The sequence below is a fragment of the Empidonax traillii genome, unplaced genomic scaffold (genome assembly GCF_003031625.1).
Source record: "Empidonax traillii isolate 1590-97213 ecotype Southwest subspecies unplaced genomic scaffold, ASM303162v1 scaffold1836:size76618, whole genome shotgun sequence".
Lineage (NCBI taxonomy): Eukaryota > Metazoa > Chordata > Aves > Passeriformes > Tyrannidae > Empidonax > Empidonax traillii.
In genome coordinates, this window is record NW_020957029.1 from 11,274 (window position 1) to 33,456 (window position 22,183).

The following is a 22,183-nucleotide window of genomic DNA, read 5'->3' on the forward strand; positions in this document are numbered from 1 at the left end:
GATTCATCTGCTCTGTTTTAAAGGTCTCTTGTGGAGTGCAGTGTATACCAACACAGACAGAGTCTGGTGGTGACTGACTCGCATTTAGATCTCTGCAGTGCAGCCGTGTACTTGGGGAGCCCGACTCCACCATCACAGCCTGCTGTGGAATGGGAGGATGGGTCCAGACACCTCCCAGATCAACACAGCACAGTGCAGCCCAACAATCTGCGCAGGGAGCCTTGGATGAGCTCAGCAAAAGAGCCAAAAATCTCACCCTCAGTTCCTCGTTGCGCCCAGGAAAGGAGAAAAGGAAATAAGTTCCTCGCTAGGACCTCTAATTTTGTACTCCATTTTCATTGCTGTTTTGGAAACATTACCAGCTGTTGCGTGTTTTCTGTATAATCTGGTATTTCTAGTAAACTTCAGAGTCTGTTGCAATCAATGGTAAAACCAAGACTGGAACTGTAAAATGTGCCTTTTAGGGTGTATCACATCCCTTAAGCCATTATTTGACTCACTGGTCTTATTTTTTTCCTCTCTCTTCCTTTTATTTCCAGATAAATTTTGTATTTCTATTTAACATAGTTAGGATTTTGATGACAAAGCTGAGAGCTTCAACCACTTCAGAGACAATACAGTACAGGTAAGACAGCTGGTGCTTCTTGCTGTTCTGGTGTTAACAAAGCACTGCCTTGCTTGTCCCGTTCTTGTCCCATCTTTGTCTTCCCAGATGCCACTGCTGATGGAGCTCATGCATTGGGCACACAGTGTTTATTTTTTGCAGGCTCTCCATAAAATTTTGCCTGCATTTTTTCTGTCCACTCCATTTCAATGTCCAGTCGACACAAACAGCCTTGGTTTACAGGCACAGAGACGTGCACAGCCACAGCCACCTCCCTCTTACCCCCTCCAGACTTGCACATGGCCCAACATGCATGTGAAATTCCCCCCTTTCAACGAAACCTGAAGGATCTGATCTCACATGAGGGCAGGAACTTTATCAATTTCTATATATACCCAAGCATATACCAGCAAGAGCAATAAATCCAGCTCTGGGGGCCCAGCATGGGAAGGACAGGGACCTGCTGGAGCGAGTCCAGAGGAGGCACCGAGATGATTAGAGCCATGGAGTCCCTCTCCTATCAGGAAGGCTAAGAAAACTGGGATTGTTCAGCCTGGAGAAGGCTTTAGGGTAACCTAACTGTGGCCTTCCAGTACCTGAAGGGAGGCCAGAATAAAGATGGAGAGAGATTATTTATTTACTATCAGCCTAAACAGTCTAAAAGCAAATTCTCGAAGACCAAGAGATGCTGAGCACCCTTTCCTTACCCTTTGCATGTAGTGACAGGACAAGGGGGAATGGCTTCAAACTGAAAGAGAGTGGGTTTAGACTGAGTATTAGGAAGAAATTCTTTCCTATGAGGGTGGTGAGGCCCTGGCACAGGTTGCCCCATCCCTGGAAGTGTCCGAGTCCAGCTTGGACAAGACTTGGAGCAATCTGGGATAGTGGAAGGTGTCCCTTGCCATGGCAGGGGGGTTGGAACGAGATGGTCAAGTTCCCTTCCAACCAAACCATTCTAGGATTCTGTGATTTTAAGGTTAGTTTGTGCATACAGGCATCTAATGCTCTTTTTAAAGTGTAGGGGGTGGGAATCACAGACCCGATCCTCAATTAATCATTACCTTAATCTGGGGGGGAATTCTCAGGTAAATCAGCTCCCATAACTGGCTGACTGTGCAACCTCACAAGCACTGGTAAGGCAGAAGGGAGAAGGCAGGAATGTTTAGCCCAGGGCAGCAGAAGGAAGGTGGCCTGGCCCTTTCAGGCACCTGTGTGGGCTGAGATCAGCCTGATTTGCTGAAAAGCAAATTCTCAGAGACCAAGAGATGCTGAGCACCCTTTTCTTACCATCTGCAGTATCCTGGAAGGTGTTTGGAGCGTTTATGGACAGGCAGGTCCTTACGCTGGGAGATAGCACAGGTTTTGTGTATGAGATTGCTCACAATCCTCTAACTCATTTCTGGATAAAATCTCAGTGTATCGAGCTGAGTGGAATCTTGATGTCCTCCAATCAGTCTGCTCTTGACTTGGGAGGCAGTTTTGCTGCAGTAATGGGTTTTTGTTGTCTGATTCCTTCCTTTTACTGCAATCTGGGTTTTTGGGACAAAGGGGAAGTTAGTGCAATTGGTCTGATGTTCTTGTTCAGACCCTTCTCTGAGCATTACCTGAGAAATGAAGGGAAAAGTGCCCCATTTTCCTGCTCAGACTTCATGCCATAAAATTAAAACTAGCCTGAAAAAGCCCTGATTCAAATATCAGTATATTTTTATCCCCTCTGCAGTTTTCAGGGAGCATTAGGAATACTAGAATCCAAGGCAATCTAAAGCAACTGCCTTTGCTCTCAATCAGATGACAGAGATCTTATCCTCACTCCAGGCTCTGTGAGGGAATTGTATTTCTCACAGCCTAAATAGAAACCCTTAGAATTCCAGCAAAGCCTGGGGCAAGCCTTGGTGCTCTGAAGCCAAACATTTGTGAAGCAGATATTAAACAATGTGGCAGCTACTTTTAGACTGTCACTCTGTTGTGACACTGGCAGTGTTTCTGCGCTCTCCTGCCTGTCTTTATCTACCTGCTGTGGCACTATAAAGAGATTTATGGAGACTTGGCAAAGTTGCAGTCTTTGTGCTTGTACAGAATCTATTACAGCTGTTCTCAGCTGGCACCCCAAGACACTATTCTAGTACCAATAATAAGGATTAGCCCCTAATAATTCTGTTAATAATCATTTATGCTTCACTGTGCACCACCTGGTTGTTTGTCATTTCTAAGACAGCCCTAAGCAGCTGAGTTTAGTGTGCAGGTGTTTCAGAGAGAGAGAGAGAGAGAGAGAGAGAGAGAGAGAGAGAGAGAGAGAGAGTCTACACTCCAAACAGAATCAAACAGTGGGAGTAGAGCAGTTCTGTTGGGCACAGCATTCCTGCCCGGGCCAGCAGCTAAATTGTGCACTGATAATATCACCCTGAGGTGTAAGAAATCACTCAACAAACCTGCAGAGAATCTCCAGACTTCAGCCATTTGCAAGACTTACTGGTAGGAGAGGAGCTGAAGGAAAAAGAGGGAGGAAGGGAGGGATATAAATGATGTTCCCATTCATCCCCTGGGGTTCAGAGTATGGGCACAAACAGCAGGATTCAAAGGCAAAGGCTTTCCCAGAACACAGTTTCTCCAAGGGCACTGGTCATAAAGGGGGGGCTGTCACTCTTTCCATGCTCCTCCTTCCCACCCCACCACACTTGTCCTTCCTTTTGTTCACTGCTGTGTTGTTTCCTGCCCACAGGAAGGCAGTCAAGGCCACGTTAGTCCTCCTGCCTCTGCTGGGCATCACCTACATGCTTTTCTTTGTCAACCCTGGCGAAGATGACATTTCCCAGATCGTTTTCATCTATTTCAATTCCTTCCTGCAGTCTTTTCAGGTAAGAGAGCAAGTCTACAGCTCTATGAGCGACTGCTGCAAGGATCCCCAGTGCTTTTCAGCCATGAACCTCATGGGAATGAAGTCTGGGATGAAAATACTAGTGGAAAATAGCTCAGTTTAGTTCACACATACACAATAGATACATAAATATGTCACATGGAGTGGAGATCTCCTCTCAGGTGTGTACTGGAGGGATTCATCTCCCTTAATATCAGCACTACTTTCAGTCTATAGCTACAGCTCCTCACCTGGGCTTCATCTAAAGTCAGTGGAGAGATGATATTTCATTTTAACTGCCTGAGAGAGGATGATGAATCACCCTCCCCAGGTACTGCTCTCTTTGCAGAGCACACAGTGGGCTGAGACAGATTAGACATTGTTAAAACAAAGGGAAACAACACCTACCTGTTGGACTTGGGAGATGAAGACTTTGGCTGCACTGCCCAGCCTCTCACTCCAGCTCTCCTGCAATGGTGCATTCACTCAGCCATCAGAACACTTGTCCCATCTCCTCCCTCCCCTGAATTTAACAGGAGTTCTGCCAAGATGTAAAAGGCAGTGGAATGTGAATAATTGCCCCAGCTTTCTGAATCTGGCACAAAACCAAAAGCACCTGAAGACCTTGGGTGATCTTTGGCCCCACATTTCTGCCCAGGTGTGCCCTACAGCTTTACCTCTGCTTAAAGACCTTCTTGAACTAGGATGGAAATAGGTTTGACATTGGATGTTTTACCTCCCGTGTGCAAGAATGAGCACTCTGATACCCAGGGATGTCAATACAAGCACACAGCTGTCAAGCCAAATCTAGGGTTATGGAATACAAAAGTTATGAGGTTTGGGTTACTGTTTTTCCTGATGGCACATTTACCTTGGAAACACAGACAATCCCACCAGAAATCGCAACTGAACACCCAAAATGAAAAATGTCACTTTTAATCTGTGAAGAAAGGAACCTTAGCCTTTTCCAGTGAATCAATCCACACCTTTCATTCCCTAAAATTAATTGTATTTTTCATCTGCCGGTGCTCAGTGCCTCAAAAAAAGTGCTGCACTGCTTGTTTTCTTGTTCATGTTATAAAGATGTATGTAAGAAAGAAAGCACAGGGAACCTCTCCTTTTTGGTGGCAGTAGTTACAATCCATTGCTAAAAACAAAATGGGTAGGATTCAACTCACAGGAATTCTGATCTTTGCAAGTCCTTACAGGGGTCTAATCAATGCTGTCAAGAGATGCCTCAGAGCCCTTCAGCTCAGGGAAATTTAAACAACCTGACGAGAAACCTGCCCACACAAGACCATCTTAAGCCATTTGACTCCCCCTGTGAGTGCCTGAGACACCCACCCAGAGCTGTCAGACACGACACAGCACCTGTGAGGGGTCTGGGCTGTTCTGGGAGGCAGGTGGATGCTTTAGTGGCAATCCCCTCTGTCAGTGCAAGTGTTAAAATATTTACCTAATGACTGACTGCTTTCTGTTCTTTCCAGGGTTTCTTTGTGTCAGTATTTTACTGCTTCTTGAATGGTGAGGTAAGTAATTAATTCTTGGGAGGCAGAACGTACTTGAATGCCTGATTACAGAAACGTGAGATGTTTTTACATGGGGTCACAGTTCCATCAGCCTCTCGTAGAAGACTGCAATTGTGCACCTGCATTTCCCAGCCCTCTTTGTAGGTGTCCTTTGTTCTCAAAGCTTTATCGAATTTGGGTTATTACCTGAGAAGTCAGGGCAGAGGAAAAGAAGCCTTCTCAGATTATAAAATTTTTGTTCTTCATTTTAAGACTTCTTTGAAGTTTCTCGTTAATTAAAAATACGATTTCTGGGCATACTTAATTATTTCTGAGCTGGGCTCTTGCTAAGGATATGCTGCAGGTGACCTGTTTTTAAAATAGGATTGCCATGCTGAGCTGAGTGTTAATTTTTCTGTGTGGATTTCTGTCTCTGAGTGATCAATGCCTGTTGCATTCAGAAAAGAGGGTTGGGGGCAGATTGGTGGTGTTCCTCAGAATTAATTTTAGGTGCAGCCAGTCAAGCAAGAAATGTTTCATTAATATCCCTCAGTGTTTGACTTCCACCCCAAAGTGTAAGAGATTTTTTTTTTTTTTACCCCTACTTGCACTGCCAGTGTCTCATGTATCTGCATTTAAGTGTGTCCCCTTTTCTCCAGTTAAAATTTGTGTCTTCGCATAAATTATTTCCATGTCTTTGTTATTCCTGCTGCATTGGTATATATTTTGGATGTGCTGGTTCTTAATATCATTGTGGGCTATGAGAAAGAATGGGCTTGGCTTCTTATCCTGCAATGTTTTCTGTACTTCAGACAACGAAGCACCAGTATTTTATTTTATTTTAGTTTGGTTTAGTGATTTCCCCTCTTCTTCACTAATTCTGAAGTGGTGTTAACAAGAAGTAGCACAGCTTTCTCAGATTAGGTGCTGCTTTCATATACTGGCAGCAGAATGTTCTCAGTTCTCTTCCCAACTTTCCTTCCAGAAATTCCAACCACTCCATTTCAAATAGAGGGTTTAAATCTTCCCCCCAAAAGTGCAGGCACCTTAACAGTAGAACTACAGTTACCACAAGCTGTGTCAGGGGAGGTTTAGGTTGGACATTTGGAAAAGGTTCTTCCCCCAGAGGGTGGTTGGCACTGAACAGGCACCCCAGGGCAGTGGGCACAGCCCCAAGGCTGCCAGAGCTCAAGGAGGTTTTGGCAATGCTCTCAGGCACATGGTGGGATTATTGGGATGTCCAGTGCAGGGCCAGGGATTGGACTGGATGATCCTTGTGGGTCCCTTCCAACTCAGAATATTCTAAGATTCCCCAAACCTTGCCATACACCTGGGTTGCTTGTGACTGCACTTATATTTTTGTGAGCTGCTGTGCTGCACAGCCTGGTGAGGTTTAAGGCACCAGAAGTCTCCACAGTTCTACTTGTCACATTCATCAGGTTTACACTGTAAATGCAGAAGGAGAATCTTCCATGTAGACAGCAGGCCCTTTTTAAGTCTTTTTTTTTTTCCCACTGGTGTCACAGGGAACATGAGGGGCTGGAAACCAGGCTATGATTTTGCAATCCATCAGGACTTTCTATCAATCCAGTACACTTCCATTTTGTGCACTTGGACTAGGACCAGTTGGCTGTTCATACCAGGTTTTCAGGGTTTTTTGGCTGTTCTGACATTCTTTCAGCTGCCTTTAGTGGGAGAAATATCCCCTTCACTGCAGCAGGCTGAAGTTGTCTGTCCAAAGCCATGAGCCAACTTCCCATCTCCTGTAACTCCTGTAATGAGTTCAGACATAATCAAGCTTGTCAAAGGCAGGATGATTCGCCTCATGTACTTCTGTGCCTTGATAATAATCTTCTGGCAGATCTGGAGTGATTCCATACCTGATTTTCCAGCTGTATCACTCTACTGTTGCTGTGGGAATGGGCATTTCTGTGGGAGTCAGGCCAAGGTTAAGACACCCAACTTGGGTGATGTAGGTGGTCTTGATTTATTTCCCTAAACACAGCTATCAAGTGAGTTTGAGAGGCTGTAGACTGAGACATCCACACGGGTCTTACCAGGTGACACAGGATCTAGAGAAGATTCACATCTGGCTGGGAAGTGGGAAGCCAAGTGGGATACAATGGGGCTTACCAAACGCCTCTCTATATCACAAATTCAAGTAGATACAAGCTTTTTGTCATCAGCTTGGCCTACAATAGACACCTCCATCTGCTCACCTGAACTTTAGTCTTCACTGACAGAAGCTCCACTTCATGCCTACACGCTCTGTCCACACGTAGACACCCACAAACAGCTTAATTTGTGAGTGAAATGTTTCCTGCAGCCGCGTGTTTGCAATGCGCAACTTCCACTTGACTGACTAAACCGTGGCAACCCCGTAACTACTTCTCTGAGGTGAAACATAAGTCCAAACTCTCCAAATATTGCAGCGCCATCTATTTCAAAACTGTGAAAGCACTTTGGGCTGGGCTTAATGTAGCGTGAAAATGTGGGGTTTTTTTGAAGTGTCGTAAAGCTTTTAAAGGGCGAAATTTCCTGCTCCGTTCCAGCCTCACCTTTGCACAGCATAGAAAAAAAGTAGCAAATTCAGTGAATTTTCAGAGCATCCTGGGTTTATGATCATATTGCCCAGAAAACAAATTTGCATCATATAGTAAAAGCTCAGCTGCTCTCAGACAGGCATCCCTACTGGAAGTGGTGATGAAGGTAATGCCTCTCCATCCCCATGAGGTACCAGATTTTGCTCAGAAAGAGGAAAATAGCCTGTGAGGAGCAGCCTGAAATCTTTATAAATATCACTGAAGCCTTGTTATTATCTCTTCAGCGAGATATTCCTGATATTCCTGTCTCTGCCGTAGATAGGCTGATGACTTGCTATCTCAGAAGGTTTTCAATACTTGAGGTTTCCCAATTATGGCAGAGTTGGGTTCTTTAAATGCATGTAATAATCTTTATCAGGTTACTTATCCCTCCACAGTGCCAGGCCTGCTCTGAATGATGACACAGGGAAAAACACAAGAAAATCCATTACTTTAAAGCTTTAATAATGCTGTGATCTCAGCTGCATCTCTACTGTTCCATATTTGATACAAGTGCCACTGGGTGCTTAAAAACTGCCAATAACTGTCTGTAGCAGAGTTCAGAAATTATGGATTGCCTTCAAAAAACACATGTCCTTCATAAGATTCTTTGATGAGTGCTTCATGTCCGGGAGAATGAATTACTTCAGCTTTTCTCAAAGGCAGGCTTGGCCCTTCACAATTAATGTATTTCTTTTTGCTGTGGATCTAAAGCTGCTGCTTTTGGTGGAAGGCAGAGGAAACACCATTGTGGGTCTGCCCAGGTGTGAAGGAATGTCTGTAGAGATGTTCTACTCTCTAGGTAGCCATATAAAAAAAATCCTGCATAACTTGGTTAGACTACTGGTTTGGGGACTTTTCTTAGGCTCAGTGTGTCACTGTACTGAGTTTTGTCAGCGGGACATGAGCGTTTACTAGCCAGATCCTGCATGTGCTTTCTGTGTCTGGAAGTCACAAGTAAGGGCTGGAAGTAATTTCGAGAAGGAAGGAGAATAACAGGACATAAAGGAACTCCTGTAGGAGCAGAGATGATGTTGTTTTTATCAGCCGTTGAGGCTGATAAAATTCCTTCCTTGAGGCTGCAAAATTCCTTCCCTTTCAGGACTGGAATTGGATGCAGACTTTGCATAGCTGTGCTAGGTTTTAATGTTCTCAGAATAAGGAGAAGCTACAATTAAACCCAGCCTTTCTTGAGGAAAGGCAATTGTGCAATTAATTTACTGCCTGTGTTTTTGAAGTGCACATCCACACTGCACTGAAATTTATTAAATGTTAAGAGCCTATTTCTCAATCTGTTTGGTGTGAAAATCGCTTTGTTTGGGTACAAGCACAGCATTAATGGCAGTTACTGGAATCTGAGCAAATGGCAGAAATGTTACTTAAGGCAGCACTTTGATAGAGTCACAGGAAACAGAATCATGTGTCATGACAAACCTGCATGAACTGAAGAAAAAGAGGAATAAAGAGGAAAATTCTACTGGCTTCTGATAGGTTTATGTTGTACCAGTCAGTCCAGTTACCACAATATCTGAGCATCTCAGTCTGTTTAGCTTCAGAACTTCTAGACGACTAAAACTGGGTTTAAAGATCAAAATCAACTTCTTAAAAACACTCAGAATATAAGAGTCTGTTCCTAACAAGAGTTGTTGCCAAGAGTTGGCCAGAGTTGGACTTGATTATCCTTATAGGTCCCTTCCTGAGAAGGTCCCCCCCTGAGCCTCCTTTTCTCGAGCTGAGCCCCCTCAGCTGCTCTTCATCAGACCCTCCACCAGCTCCCTTGTCCTCCCCTCTTTCCGAGCCAACACCCTGCACACAAATTATTGCAGTGAACCTGAGCAAGAGAAACAATTTAGACACAAAGTTTACAGTTCTCTATGTTTTTTGTTTTGCTGCTGAAAGGTTCTGAGGGTGTTTTGGACGAACTGTGTGTGCCAGGGACGGGGACAAGAGGCTGCTGGCACTTGCCTCATTAATTTGTCTAGAGGCTTTATTGAAAAAGAGTTGCGTTTTTTTTTTGGACACAGACAAAATCTGCAAGCACTGAAGGGGAAAACTATGCAGATTTCATTTACTCCAAGTGGAAAAGAGCATCTCTGGACTTCCAAGAAAATCGATGATGAGAGGTTTCTGAGAATTTAGGATGTTATGAAAAACTGGCATAATGAAAAATATGTATGCATTTGTGTTGGATGCTACTTCAAAAGAGTGAATGCAGGTTGTGAACTTCTTTTTTTTTTATGACTGCAAAAATCGAGGTGCTCCTCAAAAGTTTTTGTACCAACTCAGAGGTCACAAGATTGAATTTAGTTTCAGGTAACACTGGATTAAAAAAAATGGAATCTAAGATGGAGTTTTTTGCATCTAGGATAGATAAAATTTACAAAAGCATGCAGTGAAGGACAGGGAGGAATGGCTTCAAACTGAAAAAAGGCAGATTTAGATGAGATATTAGGAAGAAATTCTTCCCTGTGAGGGTGGGGAGGCCCTGGAACAGGTTGCCCAGAGAAGCTGTGGCTGCCCCATCCCTGGAAGTGTTGAGGTTGGACAGGACTTGGAGCAACCTGGGCTAGTGGAAGGTGTCCCTGCCCATGGCAGGGGGGTTGGAACGAGATGATCTTTAAGGTCCTTTCCAATCCAGGCCATGCGATGATTTTGTGATTTTTCAAGTGGCTTGAAGCTGTGCCAAAGGAATTCATTCCCCAAAAAACTCCTGTTGGACATTTTTTACTGCAGTTCAGTAAAAATTCTTTCAGTTCTTTGCTGTGCACCTTCTGCTCACAGGCAGATGGGCACAGCACTCCCAGCATTTCTCTTCTGTCTTTGATTCCAAATAAAGCACCTTTAAAGGAAGATGGATCTTCCCTCCAGTTTCCTTTCTGATGTTGTATCTACCTTGTCAGCCAGACCTTCTTGCTAGTGATGGTTTTCTCCTGAGAGAAATTAAAGTGTTTCAGAGAGAGAGAGGGAAGGAGCGCATTTGTAGTGGCTCATATTCCAAGTACAGCCTGTTCCAGTGCTTATCTACCCTTTTATTGAAGAAATTCCTCCTGATGCCCAACCTGAACCTCCTCTGGTGCAGTTTGAGGCCTTTTCCCCTTGTTCTGCCAGTAGTTGCCTTGTCCAAACATCTTCCTGTACAGCTGTTTGTTGGAGCTTGGAGGGGAGAAAATCAGATCTCAAGTGCTGCAGCATCTCCCAGAAAGGGAAATAAAATATTTCCATCCAGGTAAATTTTCAGAGGAGCAAGAACTTCAGTGATAGGACTGCTCCACTCTTGCTACCTCAGCAAAGAGGGTGGAAACAAGAGGATAACGGAGGAGTAAGAATCCCTGTCTCCAGAGGACATTTATCCCAATCACCACCAGATGCCTCAGAGAGTTCTGTAATCCCTGGAAATCCTTACCAGCCATAGTGGGAGATCATAACACAGCCACCCCATTACAGGGGCTTGTGAATTAAGGTGGTGGTGTCTGAGCACAGCCTACATTTATAAAGTGATGAGGGGCTACACAAAGAAAGTTAATGAAGGAAACAAGGGAAGTCCTAATTAAATGGGGTGAAAAAAAAATCATAGTGAGGATGTTTAAGCACTGGAAGGGAGGCTCAAAGGTGTTTTGAGATCTCTATTTGTACTCAAAATGACTGGATAAGACCCTGAAATAATTTTGAAGCTGGAAAAAAATTTGTTTGCTGGACTCGCTCTGATTATGGCATTGGACCAGAGGCCTTCCCAGGTGCCTTCCAACCTTAATTATTCTGTAATTCACAAATCCTAAATCCATAATAAGATGGCTGTCCTTCATTTCTAACCATGTCCTGGAGGGGTACATAACTAGCCAGGCCTTTGTCTGAAATCATCCTGCAAAACATGAATTCTTAACTCAAGCAGGGTTCAGATTCTGGTATTGTCTGCTCAAGATCGATAATCATCTGTGAATTAACATTTAAAATGGAAAACAATTAGCTGACTTGGAAACCATCACCAGAGAGGAATAGATCAGATGCCACTGTAAATTATTCTCACAACAAGGTGCAAGGCAAGGATAAATATGTTCAATTTTTTTGTTGTTGTTTTGACCCTTTACCCAAGCACCATCTGTCTCTCAAAACCTATTAAGCTCAAAGTGGCTTACTTTGATCTGATCATCTTGGGAGGGTATTCATTAGAATTGCCAGCTCTGAATCAACACTGGAATGATTAGTCATCCACCTGCCCATCCATCCCAGCAGACCTCACATTAATCACTCCGAGCCCAAAGGACATGCATTAAGCATTCCTTAAAATCTCTGAATAAATATGAATATGGAGGTGGACTAGAGGGCTAAAGTTTAATTCCATCTGGGCTGAGGGTTCTTCCCCACTCCATCTTCTTTTTCATCACCCCACTGCTGTTGGGAACGTGATTCCAGAACACTCCACAACAAAATCAGAGGTAGGCTGGTTTCATCCATGGCCCCCCCTCCCTCATGGTTAGTTCTGGTCCTTTGTGGCCCAGAAGAAAAGAGCAGCATTTTCTTCCACCAAAAAAAGAAAAAAAACAAATGTGGCAAATGTTTATAACTAGTCAGAGTTGTCCTGGCTTCTCAAACAGTTATATAGGATAACTAAATTGCACTGTTTGGATCTTAAAAATAAGCTTTTAACATCCCAGCCTGGCAGGTGCTGCAGAACTCTCCTCTTGTTACCAGGTTCTATGGAATTGCTGCCAAAAAAAAAGGAATTGCAGAGCAATTAAGCAGGATAATTTTTTTAGGGAGAAAAAGAAATTTGACAATGTTACCTAAACAGTGGTGTGATTTAAGCTGGCTGGGGGGGGGGGGGAAGGTTCTGCCTGATCTTCATTTTTGTTTTCTTTGAGCCTTGCAGATTGTTTTGAGTGCCTTCCTTCCTGACCTTAGGAGGATTAAATACTGATGTTGGCATCTTTATGGAGATGTTTAGTTCAATATTTTTTGGCTTAATGGGAACATGAGCTTCTTTAGCCTGAGAGTTGGGTCTAGGGGAGCTTTATAAAGCCATTCCAGTAGAGTGAGAGGGGGCAGAAGGACATAGGTATAGTTGCTTAATGATGTACTTTATTTAAAAATATATGTATATAAAAACACTCCTATCTCTCTGAGAGCATTAGCACTCTGGTTTAAAGGTGTTTAAAGTCCAAAGTTGTTCTCCAGTTACCTCCACCTGCAACACGGCACAGAGGTGCTTAAGTGTGGGTGGAATTTGATGAATTCATGACTGAAACCTGTTTTCATAAGGCAAAAATCAGTCTGTTTCAAAGGCCACTGGGATGTGTAATAAACTTCAATTTATTTCACTTGCCTTCAGATCAGGTTTTCTGGGAATAAAAAGTTGCACTTGAGCACGGCAAGAACCTTATTTGGGGTCTGCAGTCACAGACTGCTGAAAACCATGATTATCCTTTAGTCAGAAGTACCTGTTGTCCTTCTGCCCCACATTTGTCAACACTTCCAGGTGAGACAAGAGGATGGTGGCAGTCTTAATTCTAGCTTCCCTTACCATGACAGCTCATTTATTCCAGCTCTTCTTATCAGGCACCTACATAGTGTTGTGTTTTAGTGTTATTATGTCAAGCCCCAAGTGAATGGGCCCCTTTAAATGGATCGAGCCTTCTTGCTCTCTGCTAATGAGACGTGACATTTTTCTTCCAAAAAAACTTATTTTTAATGTCACTGAAGACTTTTTCTTCAGCTCCTTTCTAGTGGATGGCTGCAAGAAATTAGCCAGCAGCCTGGTAGTAGCTGGCACAGGTAATAGCAGTGCAAAGTTGATGTCGATTTTATCAAAAGCAAACCTTCTCTGAATGTTTTCATCCTTCTCTCCATCTCTATCATCCTTGTTGTTATTCTGCGGAGGAGGAGGAGGAGGAGGAGGAGAGGCTTTCAACAATATTTTTTATCAGATGTGTTTTTTAGTGATTTTTTCAGATGTGATCTAATGGTTTGACAAGTCCTGGGTTGGGTGATCCAATCAGAAGAGAAAAAACTATCACCCACTGCTTTATTTCCATCCCATTATCCGAATCCTTTCCCCTGGCTGTTCTAAAGCAGTGCCCACACTCTGTAGGCACAAATGCACTGGCAAATCTGATTTGACCACATGCTCAGGAACTGTGATTATTCACAGTACACAAAGCACAAAAAGCTGAAAAGGGTAACTCTGAAAGAGGAAAAATTTGTAAGAAAAAGATCAGGGATCAACATAGAGACCTGGGCTCTCTCCTCAGATAATCTTGGTCCTCTCAAGCCACTACAGTTCCACAGGGGTGAGGCTGATAATTTGTGTTCCAGAGCCCCTTTGTTAAGCTCTAAGCACTGATGACAGTCTGTAGCATCTTTGGGCTATTAGAGGCAAGTGCTGGTAATTTTAGGTAATAAATATGCTAATGCTGACTCTAGGGCATGGTCCTGACTCTTATCAATGCTTAATGAATTACTAAATTAATCTCTTATGGAGATTAACAACCGTGTTTGAATTTTGCTTTCTCCTTTTCTATTACTCTTCCACTGTGTGATAGCTTTTTCAGTGTCTTTTTTTTTCTTTTTTGTTTTTAATTATAGCTGTCACAGCCAGTTTTCTTTTTTCTTTTCTGACCTAAAGTTAAGCAAACATTTTGATTCTGACTTCAGCTGTAAGAGATAAATTTTAGCTTAACCTTTTCTGCTTGCACTCTGGTCACATCCCAATTGCAGTGAATTATTCTGTCATTAAGAAATGCTTTGCCCTCGTTTCCATGAGTCTATCTCCGTGCACCCAGTCCATTAGGAATGTACAAGAAGACAGAATTTTTGTTGCTGCTTTTTATCCTCAAACCACATCATAAAAGCCATTTGGACAACTGCTTGTTTAGACTCATATCTTCATCCTCAGGTGACTCTTTTTGACTTGATTGGCTTGATTTGAAGCACAAATGATACATCCAGTCTGGCTTCACTGGCTGGCTAAGTGTCTGTTCTTAGGTGCCCAACCTTTAGGTAAGATGGTTTTGTGCTCAGAGGAGCAAAAGAGAGAAAGGACTAAATAATTCCACGTGTCCAAGTCACATCCTTGTGGGATTGTCTCTCTTTCACCACTGTCCGTATTAGAAACATAAATAATGGATCCAATAATTGGATGGGGCTTGGAGCAACCTGGTCTAGTGGAAATTGTCCCTGTCCATGATAGGGGGGTTGGAACTGGATGATCTTTGAGGTCCCTTCCAACCCGAACCATTCCAGGATTCTGTGCTAACTGGCCAAGAGGAGACATCAGTCTTTCAGATGAGATGCATCCTCCCCTTGCCTGTCCTCTGGCACATGGATTTGCCTTTGGGTGTATATTATATCCTCCCTTACATCCAGAATCAGAAATAAATATCCCTTTTCCCTCCAGGTAGAACCATGGTAGGTTTACAAATAGTGAGCTTCCAGAAAAATGCAGCACCGTGACACATCTTCCTGCTGTTAGTCATGTTTTCGCAGGAGGGTTCAGTGACCCAGTGGGGTTTGATGAGACAGGGAAGGTCAGCAATCCAGGCTGGCTGATGCTGTAGCCCTGTGTGACTGAGTCAGTCCATCCTGACTCTGCCTGTCTCATTTAAGTGCCTCATTCATCTCGTTTTGTAAACTGAGCAAACCCCATCTTGAAACTAGTGAAGGTATGCTGTAGCCACTACTTAATAATGAGAGGCTCTTCCAGAAATCCCCTGCACTGTCATTTAACCACAGTGTTCTCATTCTCATCTCAAAATCATTCATGGTGATCATGCTCTTCCTGGCAGTGCTGTCTTTTAATTTTAGTTCTTCTTTCATTAGATGTTGACCCTTCTTTCTCCAGTCCTATTCACTCATATAGTTTGTTTTATTAGGTTAGGTCTGAACCTCTATTAAGTTTGAATGTTGAGTGTGGTTTAAAGTGGAGTTGGGGCGTGTGTTCCTCGTCTTTTGAGCAGACCTCACAGTGCGCCTGAAGACAAGCTTTAAAGAAATGGGAGAAAAGCAGGGGCTGTGCAGCTTTGGGCAATTTTCTTTTTGACTCCATCTCCCCTGCGGTCCCAGTGGTGGTGATAGATACACCCAGGATGGTGCTGATTGACCTCCCTCGGGTGCTGATAGCTGAGAACCTGTGCCAGCATGGTTTCCACACAGGCTGTGCAAGCTCAGTTGCCATGGCAGCTGATCCAGGTTGAGGATCTACAACAGCATCACTGCTATTAACACCCAAACCTTACCCTGTTGGTGGTAAACCAGGGCTAAGAGCAGTCCTTTACTTTAGAGGGATGCAGTGAAGATAAGTACATTAAAGACTGAAAAATATATCAGTATTGTCTAAATGTAGCTAAATTTATAATCTAGAGATCTCAAGCAGAGCCAGTTGTCTAGACTCATTTTATAACTAATTAAAGGATATAGGTATTTTTCATCTGACCACAATATCTGGCCTATTTTGGACAACTGCTGTAGGAGGAGATTAATCATTCCCTTTGACATATTGACTGGTTGTCTCTTTGTCAGGAACAGAGCTGTGGGTCAAGAATTGAGATGTAATGTCTACATTATATTATTTATAACCCCACCTCCTAAACAAATGTGATTTTGGCAAAGGAGGCCCGATCTTCATACAGAGGTTGTATGTAAAAATGGTCTTTTTTAGAAGTTCATCGGATTTCAGGTTGGCAGCAGAATGTCAACATCTTTTCCAAGTGTCATGAGTACGTCAGACTCATTGACTGTCCAAGAAGCTGGGCCCAGATTCATCCCCCCTAATTTTGCAGGCTTGCTTAGCTGCCTGGGTCTGAATTGTTTTCCTTTCTACAGTAAGCAGAGATCAGTAAGAATATCTATAAATTTTTTTAAGTGCTTCATTCCAGGTTATGCCTTTGAGTCTTCTCTGCCAGGGATTTGGTCATGGTCTAAATTAGGAATACCTCAAGCCTTTCCTCCCCCTGTGTTTGAGGACAGGACTCCTTCTTCCTGTTTTTCTCTTGTTTGTGTAGGTATATATTTGAGCTAAGGTTTCTGGGCTCTCTCTGAGCTCCATGTAAAAAAATATGCACTTAAGTTGAAGATTAATGTGGCCCATTTGTCAGCACCTGCTTGAGGATGACCTGTTGACTGCAGAGCAGCTCTGCCCAGCCTGTAGGAGATGCTCACAGTGGGTGGGTCAGGTGTGTCTGTGCTGTAGAACCAACTCATAGTCAGATCACCTGTGATTCTTCAGACACCAGGGAAGCAGAGGCAGCTGTAGCCCCCGTGACAGGGCCCTCTGAGACCTCCATCAGGTCTTAGAGAGGCCTTAGGTGCACCTTCCATCAGGTGTATCTGTCTCGAGGGCTTGATTCCGTTGGTTCAGTTTAGGCCTTTGTTGCCATCTGAAATGCTCTGGGGTGTTTAAGGCATCAGATATGAGACACGTGTGAGAGTCACGTTTTTCCCAAAGTACCCAAGGGGATGTTTAGGTATCCTGTTTAGGCACCTCAGTCAATGCCTGCATGTTTCAGTGCCCCGACACACATCATCACTTGTCCCAGCGCAGTCCAGCGTCCCTTCACGGGGGACACCCGAGTATTCCAAGCATTCACCCCCTCTCCTCTTTCTCCCTCCAGGTCCGTTCTGCCGCCAGGAAGAGGTGGCACCGCTGGCAGGACCACCACTCCCTCCGAGTGCGCGTGGCGCGTGCCATGTCCATCCCCACCTCTCCCACCCGGATCAGCTTCCACAGCATCAAACAGACGGCGGCCGTGTGACCTGCCCCGCACGGACCCGCACCACCCGGTGGCCTTCAGAGATCTCCACTCTTCCCGAGCCCCTCCCTGCAAACTTTCTTCCTTTATCCTCGCTGATCTCCCTCCGGTGAGGCGCCCGGCGTATTCCTGTGGACTCTCATCTCCCGTATCCGTGATGCTGCTTTTCAGGCGACCAGGCAAAAGCCTCCTGGAGCCGGTGGTGGTGAAACAGATTCAAAGAAGAAGCAGGTTCAACCCTGACTGCACTTTGTGGAAGTTCACAATGCAAAGTCTAAAACAGCACACTGGCAGGAACAATCAATTTTTCTCTCCTTTTTGTTTGTTTGTTTGTTTTATTTTCTTTCGATTTTTTTTTGTTGTTGCTGTTCCCCTCCCATTTTGTGGTGAACAAAGACTGTTTTTGACATACTGGCCCATCTCACCCTGTACATTGATTCCCAGCGATTTCAGCAGTTTGGTGTATAATAGCCCACCCCTCTTCTTGTTTCTTTGTAAAAAGTTTCTTCTCTGCAGAACTTTGAGAACTTGTGGCAGCACAAAAAAAAAAAAAAAAAAAAAAAAAAAAAAAAAAAAAAAAAAAAAAAAAAAAAAAAAAAAAAAAAAAAAAAAAAAAAAAAAAAAAAAAAAAAAAAAAAAAAAAAAAAAAAAAAAAAAAAAAAAAAAAAAAAAAAAAAAAAAAGGCGTCTGGAAGGTGGTGTGAAAAATCTGAATTTATCTACTTTCCCCGTTCCTCCCTTTGATAGACTGGGAGCTGTCAGGGCATCTCTGGACTGTTAAACACAAGGCACTTGGCCTTGCAAGCACCGTGCCCTGTGCACACACAGGTTTTGCAAAGGACAGCAGTAGCTCTAAGTGCTCTGCAAAATATCCTTATTCCTCGTAGCCCCACGCTTTTGGCACAATGTAAGTAGCCTTTGGGAAGTCTTTGGGTTTTTTTCAGTTCAGAGGGTCGGGGTGGGGGAAGGACAACGGGACATCTTTTCTGGGTTTCAAAAATACAAAAGGGAAGCACTGTAAAAATAGCAATGAGAAGAGGATGTTTGCGTTATGAGGATAGTGCTACATGCTGCACAAAGATATCTACTGAGTAGTTGTATCTACCAGGCTTTTTATGTGATGTTCAAAAATACTGTATATTTTCAATAATAAACACTACTCTGGGTTGGTTTCAATAAAACCAGGCATCATTTTCTTTATGCTGGAAAGGAAGAGGACACCTGTCTTGACAGTGGGTTTGTGTCTATGATCAGGGAAGGAAAGCCTGTTTGATAAGGAGCCAAGAAGAAGAACCACCTCATGGTAAAATCTGAGCAAGAGGATATTTAAATGCAGGAAGAACTACCTCCCTTGTGTGCTCCTCTTCCCTCCACTGGGCTTTGCAACAGCAGGAAGAAAAAAACAGGTTGTTTAATACATTCCCTATTACCTGTAACTCACTTACTGGAGTAATTTACTCTTTCTGCTTTATCAAGCTTACTCTGAATTTTCTTCAGCTGTTTTTAGGACTTTCCAGCACAAGCTTAATTTAAATCTCCTGATTTATATTGGTCTTGTTTTCAGGGGCTGGAAGATATCTTGGAAGACACTGATATTAATCCCCTGTTCATGGAGGCATCCTGTCCTAACAGCTCATTCACATTCAACCTGGAGCTTCTTGGGCACAAACAGCAAATTCAAAATAACAAATTCAAAGTTTCTAATTTTTCACCCTCCTCACTCGTTTGCATTCCTGTGCCTCAATGAGATAACAGAGGGAGGAGGGAGATTTGAGATCACCTCACAGCCAACCACTGGAATATATCAATGCCAGGGCACCAGGACTTTGTAGCAGTGTTTTCAGGGCTATTCCTGCAATTCCCTGTTTTCACTTAAAATAAATAGCCATTGAACATCTAAGACATCTGAATAGGTGAAGGCACCCCAATTTGGTCTCACTAAGTCAGGTGGCTGCTCTCCCATCACACTTGGTACACACCCAAGGAAACTGTGCAGTAAAGCCTGCAGAACTTCTTAGCTGGCCCTCAGGAGGCACCTGCTTCAGGAGGAGCTCTTGGCCTTGCCTGGTGGAACACATCTCTTGGCCTTACTGAGGGCTTGACTCAGTTGCCTAAATATACGATTTTAGCATCATTTCAGATGCCCCAGGAATCCCAGCTGCCTCCTAGTCTTCTGTCCAGAAAAGCAACTGTATGCCCTGTGCACATCTCCCACCTTTTCTAAGCTCCTCCAGGTGGAAACAGACACTTAGGAATGTCTCGTACACTTTTTCATCTCCTTCTCTGATATTCCCCTAGGGAGAAATGGAATTGGACAGGGTCAAGTCAGCTAATCCAGGATTCTGGCAACAGGGCTCTATTATCTGCAGACAGTGCAGGGAAATCCAGGTAGCCAAGGACACTTGGAGGGACTGTGGTGGGGTTTTATTCCAGCAGTAAATTCTATGCAAAGTGCGCTGAAGGCAGTAAGGTTTTCACTGGCTAAAGAAATGAGACTCTGAAGGACTCTCTCCTTTCTCTGCTGTTAGACTTGGCTTGAGGGTAAAAATGTGTCACTCTTTATTTTATTAGTACAAACAATTTCAAGAAAATAATAAAAAAAACCCCAACCTTTTGACTCTGCAAGTTCTCACGCATTTGGAAGAAGTTCCCAGTTCACTTGCCTGGTAGCAGTGGTGATTCTCTTGTCTGTGCTGCCCTGTCTGGTTCCAGGAGTGGAGAGCTGACTTCTGTCACCAAAAACTTTTGATACACCAAAGCTGAGATGACAAAATGCTCACCTTTCCTCAAAGCATCAGCCAAAGCAGCTGCTGCAGCTGTCCCAAGGCTTGGCATGGGATAGAGTCACAGGGCTACTCAGAAATGGATTCATTTGAGTTAAGCTGTTTGGAAATCATCCCAGGAGAAAAATACCTGGGAGCAAGACAGATAAGCAAGAGTTTCCATTCTCCCAGAGTAGCCTTTGATGAAGATGCTGGCTGAGCTAGGGGTGAGCCACACACCCTTCTGTCAAGAAGATGTGCATTTCCAAAGCCCTGGTTGGACAAGAGGACAGGAACAAGAGCACACAGGTAATTTCTGGGTCAGGGTTCCTGGGTTTCCACAGAGAGGAGCTTCCTGTGACCCTGGTACAAGAAGACAGTAATAAACCAGAGCAGGGTCATCCACAGACCATCAAGATGTTGCGGTCTGGAGCACTTGACATGTGGAGTGGTGAAGGGGGAGCTGTTTCAGAATGAAGAGATTTTGGATGGACCTAATAACAGCCTGTCAGTGCCTACAAGGTTGGAGACAGACCCAGGCCCTTCACAGTGGTGCTGGGCAGGAGGACAACAGGCATAAGCTGTGACAAGAAAAGACAGATCAGATATAAGAAGAAAGCTTTTCCTGAGGAAGGCAGTCAAGCAGTGGGGCAGGTTTCCCACAGTGAGGGTGTGCAATCTCCATCTCCAGAGATTTTTCAAGACCCAGCTGGATAAAGCCCTGAGCAACATTCTCTGTAATCATAGCTGAGCCTGCTGCAAGTAGAGGGCTTGGACTGGAGACCTCATGATGTCTCTTTCAATCTGGATTACCCTGTCATCCTCGTAGTGTTATTGTCTGTCGTTCCTCTAACACTATGAAAGTATGAACATGGTCAAGGTTTGGCTGGTGTATTTTTTTCATGTGCACCTCAGGGGTTCTGGAAACATGCTGATGTCTCCTCTCTTCAAAAGAAGCTTCTTCCTTTTCTTTCTCCTGGCAGGAATGCAAAGATGAATAAAGTCACATCTCTTCAAGGAAAACTCTCTCCTTTACTTTGTGATGACTCCTGAAGTCGTATGTCCCTTTCAACAAAATAATCATTCATGGCACAGATGTGGGATGATTCAGATGTAGCTTCTGGATCAGCAGGAACAGTCTCAGCTATGCCAGGAAATGGTTGTGGATCTCTTGGACTGACAACCTGTGTGTGTGTGTGTCTCTTGTGTACCCGTGTGTTCACGTGTACATACATGTACACACGTGTCCACCTGTGTGTGTATCTGTTGAGTGTATGTGTAAAGAAAACTGGTCAAGTCGCTTCTGATTTGCAGCATGCTATGTAGGAAGAAAACAAAGCCTGTGTTCAGTGAGTCATTATGGAAATGAACATCCATGAGCACTTCAGTGCTTGAAACACGACTCCAAAAAAATTCATCCAGGAAAATGCTTGCGGTGCTGAGTGTTGCAGATCAGGCCCGTGCCAGCTGGCATGGGAGAGCAAGTGTGAGCTGACTTTGGATCTGCACTAATTGCTTCCTTCTGACACCTATTTAAATCTTTTCACCCTGCTCCTTTGCAGTAAATCTCCAGCGGAGACAACACATTGCCTCATCCTGACTGTTCCCCGTGGGAGTCAGCACTGCTGCTCTGCTTGGATGTAGGGATATCAGTTTAGGATTGGGTTTGAGTGCCATCGTGCTACACATCCAGGACAACCAGGGGATCAGGCCCAGCATGGCTGTCCTGAGTCAGAGAGGAGCTGTGAAGGGATGTATCCACCTTCTGACCACCATAGTCTGTGGCCAGACTCATTATTTCTGTGGTGTTGGTACCCACTCCTGCAAACAGCCACCACAAGGTTCTCCTCTTAGTCCGTAGAGAGAAACAAAGCAACTTTGGAATTACAGTCCTCTGAGTTCACCGCTCAGAAAATGGTATTTCCCTGTGTGGAAAAGATGCTGTCGGTTCATAAGTAAAGAATTCACATAAATCCTTCAAATTTTCATAGACTAATTCTCTTTATTCCATTTCTCATATAATGCCGTAGAGGTGGAAGATAAAAAGTATCTCGAGGGAAACTTTTGGAAAAGAAATTGATAATATCTCTAAATTGTGTACTGATGGCAAAATACATAGTTAAAACAAAAACCT

General features: G+C 43.9%; 1 protein-coding gene across 1 annotated transcript; it reads left to right on the forward strand.

The window, feature by feature from the left end:
• The first annotated feature begins 539 nt into the window (after window positions 1-539).
• Window positions 540-17,619, forward strand: LOC114071094 (corticotropin-releasing factor receptor 2). Its single transcript, XM_027908775.1, has 4 exons — window positions 540-625; window positions 3,324-3,459; window positions 4,946-4,987; window positions 17,151-17,619. The coding sequence occupies exons 1-4, from the start codon at window positions 579-581 to the stop codon at window positions 17,289-17,291; spliced, it is 366 nt and encodes a 121-aa protein (XP_027764576.1). The 5' UTR covers window positions 540-578; the 3' UTR covers window positions 17,292-17,619.
• Window positions 17,620-22,183: the final 4,564 nt, after the last annotated feature.